This window comes from Ostrinia nubilalis, chromosome 6 (assembly GCF_963855985.1).
Source record: "Ostrinia nubilalis chromosome 6, ilOstNubi1.1, whole genome shotgun sequence".
Lineage (NCBI taxonomy): Eukaryota > Metazoa > Arthropoda > Insecta > Lepidoptera > Crambidae > Ostrinia > Ostrinia nubilalis.
The window spans coordinates 7083705-7096102 of NC_087093.1; the positions used below are offsets into that span (position 1 = coordinate 7083705).

At 35.8% G+C, this 12398-nt stretch overlaps 2 protein-coding genes across 2 annotated transcripts; one reads left to right on the forward strand and one right to left on the reverse strand.

Moving 5' to 3' along the window:
* Window positions 1-8091: 8091 nt before the first annotated feature.
* Window positions 8092-9224, forward strand: LOC135072500 (rRNA-processing protein FCF1 homolog). Its single transcript, XM_063966437.1, has 2 exons — window positions 8092-8245; window positions 8585-9224. Exons 1-2 carry the CDS (start codon window positions 8243-8245, stop codon window positions 9197-9199), a joined length of 618 nt encoding a protein of 205 aa, XP_063822507.1. The 5' UTR covers window positions 8092-8242; the 3' UTR covers window positions 9200-9224.
* Window positions 9215-11759, reverse strand: LOC135072499 (DNA methyltransferase 1-associated protein 1). The gene is made up of 8 exons (XM_063966436.1): window positions 11422-11759; window positions 11177-11340; window positions 10882-11100; window positions 10670-10801; window positions 10323-10589; window positions 10099-10240; window positions 9810-9964; window positions 9215-9649 (listed from the first exon to the last, which is right to left on the reverse strand). Exons 1-8 carry the CDS (start codon window positions 11627-11629, stop codon window positions 9539-9541), a joined length of 1398 nt encoding a protein of 465 aa, XP_063822506.1. The 5' UTR covers window positions 11630-11759; the 3' UTR covers window positions 9215-9538.
* Between the last annotated feature and the right edge of the window lie 639 nt (window positions 11760-12398).

Below are 12398 nucleotides of genomic sequence, written 5' to 3' on the forward strand. Positions count from 1 at the left end.
TAAAGATAAAAATGGAGGGCAAAGTTGGAACAAAAACGTGAGTCAAATACCTACTTATATCTATCTCGCTCTCTGCGGCCCTACCTCTCTTTTTAGTGTGAACTGTAGTATTGCTATCTTCTGATTTAAATCTCCTTGTAAATTCTTCGAAATAGCCAATTCACTAACCAAATCAGAAGTTAAACAAATAAATAATATATGATCAAACGAACTTCTAGAAGGAAGTTCGATCATTATTATATGAATAGCTCCATTCGAAGATATATTATTACCATGTAGTTTCCCTAACGTACTAGGTAGGTGTCGCACTTTTAGATTTGTATCGATTGTTCTTACTCGATTTCCGATTTCAAACCGTCATCTATGGGTCTACGCATAACTAGCGCTCCCGCGTTTTGCTCATTCTTTTAGAGATACCAAAACTTTTACAAAGGGTTGAGGTGGGTGGGTTCTTATATCTTCGAATGGAGCTATTCATATAATAATGATCGAACTTCCTTCTAGAAGTTCGTTTGATCATATATTATATTTTCATAGCTCCATTCTTCAGATATATTATTACCATGTAGATGTTCAGAGAACTGAAGTAATGCATATTATTTTAAAAGTTTTGGTAGGAAAATGTATTAAATTAAACAAAGATTTTTGAAACTAAAAATATTTTATTTCAACATATTATTATGTATTTTAAAACAATAACATAAAAAAAAACAATCTTAACTTAAACTTAAGTCATAATCACACAGTTTTATATTTCTGTCTATGAATTATCCATCTTATACATGAAACTTAATTGTTTGTTTCAAAAACAGACCTAGCTAATTCTTGTGAAATAATGGGGCGATTATAAAATTTTGCAAATGTCTGTGATCTAGCCGTCCATCCGGCTGTTTTCCGAATCGCGTCTAGTGATACACCTGAGGCACGAGCAGCCGATGTGGAGGCGTGACGCGTGCTATGAGCGCTAAACTTCGTCACGTCAACGCCACTCTCTGCTAACATACTTTTAATCCATCGACTGATGGTTTGTGACGTCACCGGCTTATGTGGACGTTTGTAAGTTATAAATAAGTTAGAAGCGTCATTTCTAATATTCTTTGTAATATCTAGGTAATCTTCTAAACATTTTGCAGGACAAATACCAGGTTTGTCAGTAAAATAGGGTATAACTAAGGTTGGTTGCTCACGATTGATTGCCGAGGTTTTAATTAAATTTGAAATAGTTATAATGATCTGATTTTGATGAACTACAATACTATTTGTTTTTATTAAAGACAATGTTTGTACGCGATGAGCTGTACAAAGAGCCAAAAGTGTAGCCAACTTTATTGTTAATTGACATAATGATAAATTTGTGTGAGGGAACCATTTATCCATGAAATCTAAAGCTACCTGTGGATCCCATATGGTATTATATTTAGGTATATTAGGTCTACATTTGAAGACTCCCTTTAGTAATCGTGAAACTTGTTCATCAGAACCTATATTATTACCTAGAAGCAGTGCTATAGCTGAACGATGGCTATTTAGTGTCCCATAAGAAGCGCCATTCTCAAATTGTTTCGTAAGAAATAAAATTAGCGCTGCTTTTGGTGCTTCTAAGTAATTAATATGGTTAGTTAAACAATAATTCCACCACAGTTTGAATGTTGTGTTGTATTGTTTTATAGTATTAGCCGCCAACGAAGAAATCATTAAATGTATCGCTTCTGATGGAATGCCTTGTTTTGTGAAGGCTTCCCGGAGACAATGGCTACTGCCAGGGTAGTCTGCGCGGGTAGATGTATCCTGTAATCCGACCGAATTGCATTTTTTAGAAAAATAATATCAGATATTATAATATTGTTCAACAACGGGAACCACACTTGTGTGGGCCAATAAGGAAAAACAAAAATTCCAGTTGACTGTTCACTGACAATTTTTTGTAAGCATTTTTGAATTATTGCAAAAGGAGGGAAACAGTAAAAATAATATTTTGACCATGATATCGTAAAAGCATCTACCGTAAGCGCATCCGGGTCTGGCTTCCAGGATATGTATACCCTACATTTGGCATTAGTGCGAGATGCAAACAAGTCTATATCGATTTTTCCTAATTTATTGATAACATTTTGAAAGGCGACTGAACATAGTTCTATTTCGGTGTCGGGATTAACTCTGCGCGATTCCATGTCAGCTTCTTTATTTTCTTTGGAGTTGATATAAGATGCAAATAACCACAAGTTGCGTTCTTCGCACCACTGCCAAATGGATCTCGTCAAATCATTTAAGTGTGGGAATTGTATACCGCCCATTCTATTGATATAGCTGATGGCCGTAGTGTTGTCTATCCGCATCAATATAGCGCAATTGGTAGAATCTCGGGCAAAACATTTAAGGCCAAAAAATGCTGCTTGAAGCTCTAAATAATTAATGTGATATTTTAGCTCACTTTCTTTCCAGTGACCATTGGCGCGCATATTGTTGCAGACAGCACCCCAGCCTGACCTTGACGCATCCGTGAAAATTTCCAATTTGTATATTGGAGGTGAAATAAAGTTTTTAGAAATTAATATATTTCTTTCCCACCAAACTAAATCCGATAAGATGTTATTTGACAGCGTCATAATTGCATCGTAATCATTATTACATTTTTTCAGGGCGAGATACTTTTCCCTTTCGAATTTCTTTGTGTATAACCAGCTGTATTTTATTGCCGGACATGCGGCTGTTAAAACACCTATAAATTGAGAGAATTCTCGAATGGTACATTTTTGTAATGTTTTTAATTTTTTCACCAGTTGTAATATATGTGTTTGTTTGTGTTCTGGTAAGAATATAGTCATATTTTGTGTGTCGAACATGTAACCTAAAAATTTGCATTTTTGTTTCGGCTCTAACGAGCTTTTTTCGAAATTTATAATAAAACCTAAACATTCGAGAATTCTGACAGTTTCATTTACATTCAAAAGACATTTTTCATAAGAATTCTCAATACACAAGATATCGTCTAAATATGTTACTGAACTAAAACCACGTTTTCTTAAATAACCAATCACTTCCTTCATTATTTTTGTAAATGTTCTTGGTGCTGATGATAAGCCGTAGGGGATCGCATTAAATTCATAAGTAATTAAATTTTGTGAATCGTCTTCAATTTGAAACCTTAAATACTTTTTATGTTCGGGATGTATAGGAACTAATAAGTAAGACTCTTTCAGATCAATACTAGCCATGTAACTGTTTTTTGATAATAAAGTACATACACTTCTGTAATCCTCCATTTTGAAATGTTCGTTATCTACATACTTATTAAAATATTTTAAATTTAGAATAAAACGATCTGTACCATTAGGTTTTGGAATCAAAAAAATTGGTGAGAGAAATTGTTCAGTGTGGTTTTGGCATACAGAAATAGCTCCTAAGTCAAGAAGGTTATTAATAGCAATTTGCATTTTTTGCTTCTCTGTAGATGATAATGATTTATTTGGTATATGCGGGCGTGTAACATTATTTATTAAAGGTATACGATAGCCATTTAAAATATAATCTAACACAGTTTTATTTTTTGTTATGTGTAGCCAACAATCATAATAAAAAGTTAATCTACCTGCATGTACCTGAACTATTGACGTGTTTGGGCACGTTGTTTGGAAAATGTGGCTGTCCTCGCCTGCGACTGCGCTGCCGGCTGCTGCGGCTGCGGCGCTTGAGGGCGAAACTGCCTGTACGGATGTACTCGGCTCGTCATATTGTATGCTCCGCGCCCCCCCCTGCTCGACGACGAGGGATATCGAGGAGGAGGTGTCCAGTTTCCCGTGTATCTGCCTTTTAATTGCGACTGATTTTGATTATTCTTTTGCGGTATATTTCTTTTGATTTGCGAACCTTGCTTTTCTACGCCTTTATTTTTTCTGATAATTGACTGCCAAATAGGAACTCATCTCGTTCTTCTTCTTGAATTATGTTCAGTATCGATTTATCTAGACACGGAGTAATACATTTAGTCCGAATTTGTGTTTCTGTATAATGAAGATCAGTCAATATTCTACAGCCTTCAGAAAGTTGTTTTATGGTTTCCATTTTACTCCCGTCATTAATTAATATTTCCAAAGCTCTTGAAATAGCAGTAATTCCCAATCCTAATTGATTTTGTTTTATTTCCATCTTTTTGTCTCTACTACGAACTGCTTCTGCAACAGCAGCAGCTATCTCGGGGTTTAAACTGGGTGATTTCAATAATCTGCAGTTATCTGGAATATGATGTTCCTTCAACAAGTTTTCTTTGACATCTTTTGTCAAGCCTTTCTTAAGTATTGGCAACCAGCGCTGTGCCAAGTCGTTGTGAATATTAGCCCCATATTTAGGACTGTCTTCAATGGGATCCCCCAATGCAAGACGTATTTCTGGGTCAAGTTCTGTAGGTACTTCACTTGAGGTTCCTGGAACCTGTTCCTGCTCTAGTGGAACATTTGGAGTTTGAGATGACTCACAATCATTTTTGGGATCTTTGTCCTCGCCTGCTTGCGACTGCAATGGGTCGCATAAAACTGGTGTATTAGATAACGGTATGTCAACCGGTATCGTCGGTAAAGAATCACCCTGTATATTAGGGTAATCATGGTGCATAATCTCAACGTCCTCGACATTATAATTTTCGGGTATTTGGATATCTGAAAGTATAAAGTAAAATATAGTCTTTTTTTTTTTTTTTTTTTTTTTTTTTTTTTTTTTTTTTTTTTTTTTTTTTTGAGGGTACTACAAAAACTAAAAATAATTATGAATTTTTATTTGTGAAATTTTAACACTTCATTAATAATATAATATTATTATGTAGGTATTATATATTTACTTACCCTGGTTTTCGATATCAGAATCTGAATCGGAAATTATAATATTTCGTCGACGTTTATGCACTTTATGTTTTTGTTCTAAACGTTTGATTTTTTCTTTGTAACGCTTTATTTTATCTTTAGCCTTGCGTTTCGGCATATTTGAAATGTAACGGTTACGCGTTTGTTATAACTTGAAGTGACGTGCGTTCACTACCGCGCACAAAAAAGGAATGAGCAAAACGCGGGAGCGCTAGTTATGCGTAGACCCATAGATGACGGTTTGAAATCGGAAATCGAGTAAGAACAATCGATACAAATCTAAAAGTGCGACACTACCTAGTACGTTAGGGAAACTACATGGTAATAATATATCTGAAGAATGGAGCTATGAAAATATAATTAATATTTGAAACTAAGATTACCTAGTTAAATAAAAAATCACAAAATTGTCGGCCATTTAGGCTCAATGTGTTGGCGAATCAGGGAATTACAATCCCAATTCCTGGGTAATCGGTACCATGTGGCAACATCGGCCCAATCCGGCCCATCATGGCGGTTGTTTACTATTTTGTTTATTAAGCAGTTAATTTCGTTTGAGATTGTTTACAGGAAATAATCATTGTTTTATCACAAGAATTGGTGCAAAATTTTGTAGTGCGTGGTTGCGGTAGTACGTGGTGTCCTGGAAGTGACATAAGATTCCACGCGTAAGTGTTTATTTCGTGATTTCCGACATTGGATCATTGTAAACATTTTTCACATTTTTTACAGTAATTTCTTCCTAAAACGTTTTACCAGTATAGGTGTACCAGAATCTCATGGCAAATAGGGAAAATAAACTTTGTTGAGAGCAATACTGGGGAAATTGGAATAAACGATCTTGATACTGTTTAATTTTTTACTTTTGTGACTTTAATATTAATGAACATGAAGTACGAATATACATTTTAGGTAGGTATGTGTATGAAGAATGTTGTTATACATCGGGAATGTGTCTTGAAAAATAAATAAATCGTATTATTAATTTAAGTAACTAATTTTATTATGCATCATACTTTTAACTTATCACTTCATTCAGAACTAGAAAACGATTCTAAGAATTCCACTTGCAATTTCTTGTTCTTCAATAGATGATCAAAATAAAGAGATAAAATCTTTTTCAATTTTCTTTACATGGTCATAACATTTTGACCATTCCCCTGCACCAATTTGTGAGATATACATGAAAACCCCGATAAAGCAGCTATTAAGAATAATATAAAAAAACATAACCCTCCTTGTGACGTAATTGGGTAATAAACTAAATGTATCAAAATATTTCAGTCCAACTTACTGTCAACTCGACGACGCGCTTTAGAATCAAAGATTGACTTTGAATTATGCCTTATTTTACAATTCACATTGAAAACAATATGAATTGCTTGAGCTTTTTCGATTTTTTCACAAAAATAACAAATAGTCAAGAAGAGATTACAAAATTTTTGCAGCGGCTGACAGATTTCATAATTTTCTTTGACAGGTGACAATTAAACCATAGACAATTGCCATATGAAAAACACACTTTTCCAATATTTTTGTTTGCCATGAGATTCTGGTACACCTATAATTACACTTATCATTTTTAATGATACCTATGTCAAGAAATAAAGATTTTACATTGGTTTCATTGAATTTGAGCAATTTTATATTTGTCGGCGCCGGACACAGATGCTGCAAATTATTATTGATGATTAATAGTACCAATCTTAATATTATGTTATCTGTATAAATCTGTAGAGCAGAAGGTTTGTGATTCCTAAACGTAACACCCGACTGATGCGCAGAAAAAGATAACATGTCAAGTGTGAGCAGGTGGCTGCGAGGTTATCTTTGAAAGCGTGTTGAGTTTGGTGGAACGTTAAATTGTAGGAAAAGTGATTGTCAACCATCCAAGATATTATCTCCTTGCCCGTTAACCCACACCTATGGAGATTCCACCCCTAGAGTTCCTTCTGATAGAGACCCAGTGCCTTTATCAGAAGTGGGATTCGAAGGGCACTATTCAAAGGAGATAAATCTTTCAGCATGCACACCTACGCTACGCAACTGATCAAGTTTTACATGGAGGATGCTGACTCAGACATTGAGAGTTGGTGCAGGTTGACGGAAGTTATTGTGATTGACGTAAACTGGAAGGGCCTTTGTGAGTGAGTGAGTTGAGGAGGCCGGGCTAAGGGCGCTCGGGCCACCTTGTTGCCGTGGTTGAAGGGGCTGTTTACGCCCGGGCCACGCTGATGTAATGTTGGTTTCCTGGTCGAATGGCTGCATGCCTGGATCAGCAGTAGTAGTGGTGCGGTTTGAGGTAAATGGTTGAAGGAGCCTTGGCTTAAGCCTTGCGCGTCGGGCCATGTTACCTAAACCCTGGTTTCCTGGTCGCATGGCTGCATGCCTGGATCAGCAGTAGTAGTGGTGCGGTTTGAGGTAAATGGTTGAAGGAGCCTTGGCGTAAGCCTTGCGCGTCGGGCCATGTTACCTAAACCCCGGTTTCCTGGTCGAAGGGGCCTCTCGCCCGGGCCAGCTGTAATGTTTTGGTTTCCTGGTCGGGCTTCGCGCCCGGGCCAGCTGTAATGGTTTGGTTTCCTGATTGAGGGTCATCACGCCCTGATCAGCTGTATTTATTGTGATTCTACGATCTGATATTCGCACGCTCTGTAGTCAGGAATGGACGAGCTGTGATAATGAGAAATTGAATGTTTACAGATGGACAAACCCTGGACTAAGCGCACGAGGCCGTGCGATAGTCAGGCTGGCCGTGTCGGCGCCGGACACAGATGCTGCAAATTATTATTGATGATTAATAGTACCAATCTTAATATTATGTTATCTGTATAAATCTGTAGAGCAGAAGGTTTGTGATTCCTAATACGTTTAGGAAAACACCCGACTGATGCGCAGAAAAAGATAACTGTCAATCAGTTGTATCATGTCAAGTGTGAGCAGGTGGCTGCGAGGTTATCTTTGAAAGCGTGTTGAGTTTGGTGGAACGTTAAATTGTAGGAAAAGTGATTGTCAACCATCCAAGATATTATCTCCTTGCCCGTTAACCCACGCCTATGGAGATTCCACCCCTAGAGTTCCTTCTGATAGAGACCCAGTGCCTTTATATTTTTTGTTTATTTAGAAAGAGCGAGTCTGCCCACAGAGAGCGAGATAGTGATACTTAGTTTGTGCTTCAAGTAGGTATTCGGAGTGTGGCCTCCATTTTTATCTGTAGCTTCATGGGTATAACCACACGTGTTTGTGACAGTGACATAAATGACAAGAGCAACATAACCTAAAAAATCTAAACAAAATAGAACAAATACCACGTATAATTTGCAGTTCAGAAAAACTAATTAAAATAAGTGTTTGTGTTTTATTGTGGTGGTTTACAGAATTACGGATTTATCATGGTAATTGGTCATATTTCTTTTTCTTATATTGGTGTAGAAATATTATTAGTTTGTTTCGAAAATACCACTATAGAAACGAAAGTAACTCCGTCTGTCTACCGTACATTTCATGCTTGCCACCTAATGTAAGGTCAAGGAAGAACGTAGGACAATTTTATTTTTATTCAAGTTTTCTATGGGACATGCACGCGTTAGTCTTTCTCTGGCGCGTGTAAAGGCTAGTGCCGTACGTAGTAACTTATGAGATCCAAAACCTACTATTCCTATATAATATCTATTTGTGTAATTAATATATTTTTTTCATAATTGTATCTATATAATGCCGATTTTCCAATACAGGGAAAAGCACGTAAGACAAGAAAAATTGTGGAAAAAAGGTTTGCAAAAATGAAGAAAATGATAAGTCCTAGTGACAGTAGGATAAAAGCTAAGGAAAGAGCAGAGCCAAAGAAGAAGAAACCTGTTGACCGACATGAAATGAAGATCCGAGAAGTCCCACAAGCCAGCTCTGCATTGTTCTTTCAATACAACACTCAGTTAGGACCACCATATCACATTCTGGTTGATACAAATTTCATCAACTTTTCAATTAAGAATAAGCTAGACATTTTACAGAATATGATGGATTGTTTGTATGCCAAATGTATCCCGTACATAACAGACTGTGTTTTGGGTGAATTAGAGAAACTTGGAAGAAAGTATCGTGTAGCATTAAGAATAATTAAAGACCCTCGCTTTGAGAGAATTGCTTGCCTGCATAAAGGCACTTATGCTGATGATTGCATTGTACAGAGGGTGACACAACATAAATGTTACATAGTAGCAACAAATGATAAAGATCTCAAAAGGAGAATAAGGAAGATTCCTGGTGTTCCAATAATGTATGTTGCTGATCATAAGTACACAATAGAAAGGATGCCTGATGCGTATGGTGCTCCAAAAGGAGCAATTTGATGATAATAAAGAATATGAGTTACAATATGTCTTTTATTTTCTAAATATGAATACATTAATTTGTTATATGTATTGTTTGTCATCAGCAAATTGCAGTTGTTGCATGAATAAACAACAATCTAAGATAATACTTATTTATTATTTGATCATGGTTTCCTTAAAATATGATTCTATTTGTATTTTCAATTTGCTTTCAAACAAGCTATGACATTAACATTATATCATGCAATTTGCTAGTGACTTAAAACTTAATGCACTAAGCAATTATTAAATTCACTTCACAGTATTATTTAAACGCTAGTCAAGCAGGTCTAAATTGTCCAAATAGTTTACACAATACTATATGGTAGAATTCAGAGCACTAGGTGAGCCGACAACATCAATTATTTCACCCACAGGTTTTGTTTCACCATCTGTAGAGATGCATATTGATGCTGGAATAGTGAGAGTCTGAAACAAGTTATTTATGTTACTTACTTTTTTATAATAAACAAATAACCTACTAATTTAAATTTATAATTTTGTAGTAATCCATCAATGATTATGAACTTAAGTTCATAATCATTGATGGATTACTAGATTCATGATAGATACTTAAGTATCTGATTACCTTTCCTGGGTTCAGTGCTTCATATTGATGCCTTAGTGCCTGTAAGTCAAATTCACAAGCAACTAGTGCATTTTTCAAATCAATTGCCAGGGCCAAATCTGAACGCAGTTCATTGAAGTGTTTGCATATGGCTTCAGTTGGTGTGGGAGCTATGTCTGAAACAATTATTTATTTCATGTGAAAAGGTTTTGTGTTATGAGCTATAAAGACATTGGATTTTATAACACTCCTGGCTTTGGGCAGGTGATCATCATAATATCAACTAATTAGGGAGAATTGAAAAACCTACCAATATTCATTTGCCGCAAATCTTGTTCAATGGCCTTAGTCTTTCTTTGTCCAACTCCTGGAGGCAATTTCATTCGCTGAGAACGCAGCCAAACCCCAGTGCTCCTTGCCTCTGGGAATTTGATGCCTGACCACTCCACAGTCTAAAACATTTTGAGAAAATGGTAAGTTGTTTCAATTTTTGGTATTATTACAATCGATGAATCAAATAATAGTAATACTGACTACTGTTTCTATGGCACGAACTGGCCTCTGTTGTGTTGATAGTTTCTTTTTGTGAAGTTTCCTGTCATGTCTTCTTGCAATGTTTGTTGCAGTATTTGAGGGTGTACTAGTTCCCTCTGTATTATTTGGTACCGGATTTACTACTGGAGTATTTCCACATTCTGCCCTTGATATTAACTTCTGTAAATCTTGTGTCTTCCTTTCCCGTTCACGTTTTCTTGCTTCTATCTTTTTCAATTCAGTGAGCAGCATTTGTTCTTCTTCAATCTGTAAAAATTAAATATTTGTTTGTAGTAAATATTTTTTTTAAATAGAACATATTTTATTTTTGAAATTATTTCACATACCTGTTCCTGGGTTCGATCAAATAATCTTCTTAATTGTTCCTTCCTCTTCCTTTCGTGTTCAGCATCATAGTGATAAGTCCGTTTTTCTCCATTGACTGTAGTAACAGTGTTTGACCATGGATTTGTTTTTACCTGAATGTAACAAAACAATAAAAGTATTAATTTTAAAGTAATTATTGTGAAATTAGTAAATGGAGCCATATTACATTTACCTTGCTTAAAGTGGCACATATTCCATAGTATCGTTCTTTTAGGTCCTCTACACTTCTGTCTCTGAAGGCAGCTCGGTCCCATCGATCATGGATGACAATAAATCGCAAATCAAAACGCTGACACAGGTCCATCAAGTGGTCTGTTTCAGCTTGACTCCAGTCTTCTGATTTGAGATATTGATTATATTCTGATTCAGAGTATGAAGGTATTGATACTTGCTGAAATCAGTAATACAAAGATACATTTATTTTGTCAAAGTGTGATAAATATGAATGAGAAATGTGCTGTACCTACCTTGTTAAATTGTGCAAATGGATATTCTTTAGTTTCATCAGAGACTCGTTTCCAATGATGAAAAACTGCATTATCTTTTCGAGCAGGGTTTGTAAATGGCGCCCAAATCCACTTTCTGGCTTTACGCATTCCCAGCTTAGCCTTAGTTTGTTTGTAGGCTTTTCCTAAAAATAATAAAATATTTTGAATTGCTTTTGTGATCCAATAGGATGTGTTTTAGTTATCAGGCTAAGAACTAGACTTACCAGTATCAGTGGGTAGTAACGGAGGTAAGTCTTTGTTGGAGTCATTGTACAAGAGAGCAAACACTTCCCGATGCATTCCCTCCGGTCTTTTTACAGCCTTAGCGGTCACATACTTCTTTTTTACTTTGTCACCATGTATGATGCTATCCCTGCTAATTTCCGATGCTCCTGGTTGTTCTATGTCCAATATGTCTAGAATATCAGCCATTTTTACAACACACTACACTTTATTGTTTTTTCTATTGTTATGATTGATATTTTTTTTAACCAGTAGACAAACAATATTCAGAAATTCAAGAGAAAGAAAATCCAAGCGAAAACACAACTATGAGACAAATTAAAAAATTTTGACAATTGACAACACAGATTAGAGAGTGATTGACAATGACACTGACAAGACGCTGTCACGCTGACAATAAGGGGCGTTTGATAGGATTGGGTAAAAAATATCGATATATCAAAATATCGACATTTTTTCAGAAAAATATCGATATAAATTAGTGATATTTTTTCCGGCGATATATCAATTTTCGATATTTATTTTCAGATATCAAAATCGACATATTTTAATATTTTTAAAGCTCTGCTGTCTGCTCATGCGTCACATCATTTATGTTTTTGACCAATCCGATTTCTTATATTTAGTAAATATGCAGTAAGCTGTATGGGTTTAGTTTCTTTGCTTCAAACACAAACAAAAATTACGCTCTATGACTTGCTTGTGATGTGAGACAAAAAATGCTCCAGAGCCCCGATTACGGTAACTTTTAACGTCTACAATCCAGTGGGTCTAGACAAAGTGCCATTATAATCGCAAACCAGTCGAAAAGTGGTCGAAAAGCCCCTTTTTTGTATGGAATTTGACGGATTCGATTTTCGATTCGATCAAAAAGTGCGTTTTGTCTAGGGGGGCAGACACGCTTCATCGATTCTGCGATACGATTGGTCAAAATAGGGATGGGCAAACGGAAAAAAAA

Coding starts and splice junctions, on each gene's coding strand:
- LOC135072499 (XM_063966436.1), bottom strand. CDS start 11,629: ATGGCTGATATTCTAGACATATTGGACATAGAACAACCAGGAGCATCG. Junction 11,101..11,176: donor CATTTGCACAATTTAACAAG/GTAGGTACAGCA, acceptor TACTGATTTCAG/CAAGTATCAATACCTTCATA. Junction 10,590..10,669: donor TTGATCGAACCCAGGAACAG/GTATGTGAAATA, acceptor TAATTTTTACAG/ATTGAAGAAGAACAAATGCT.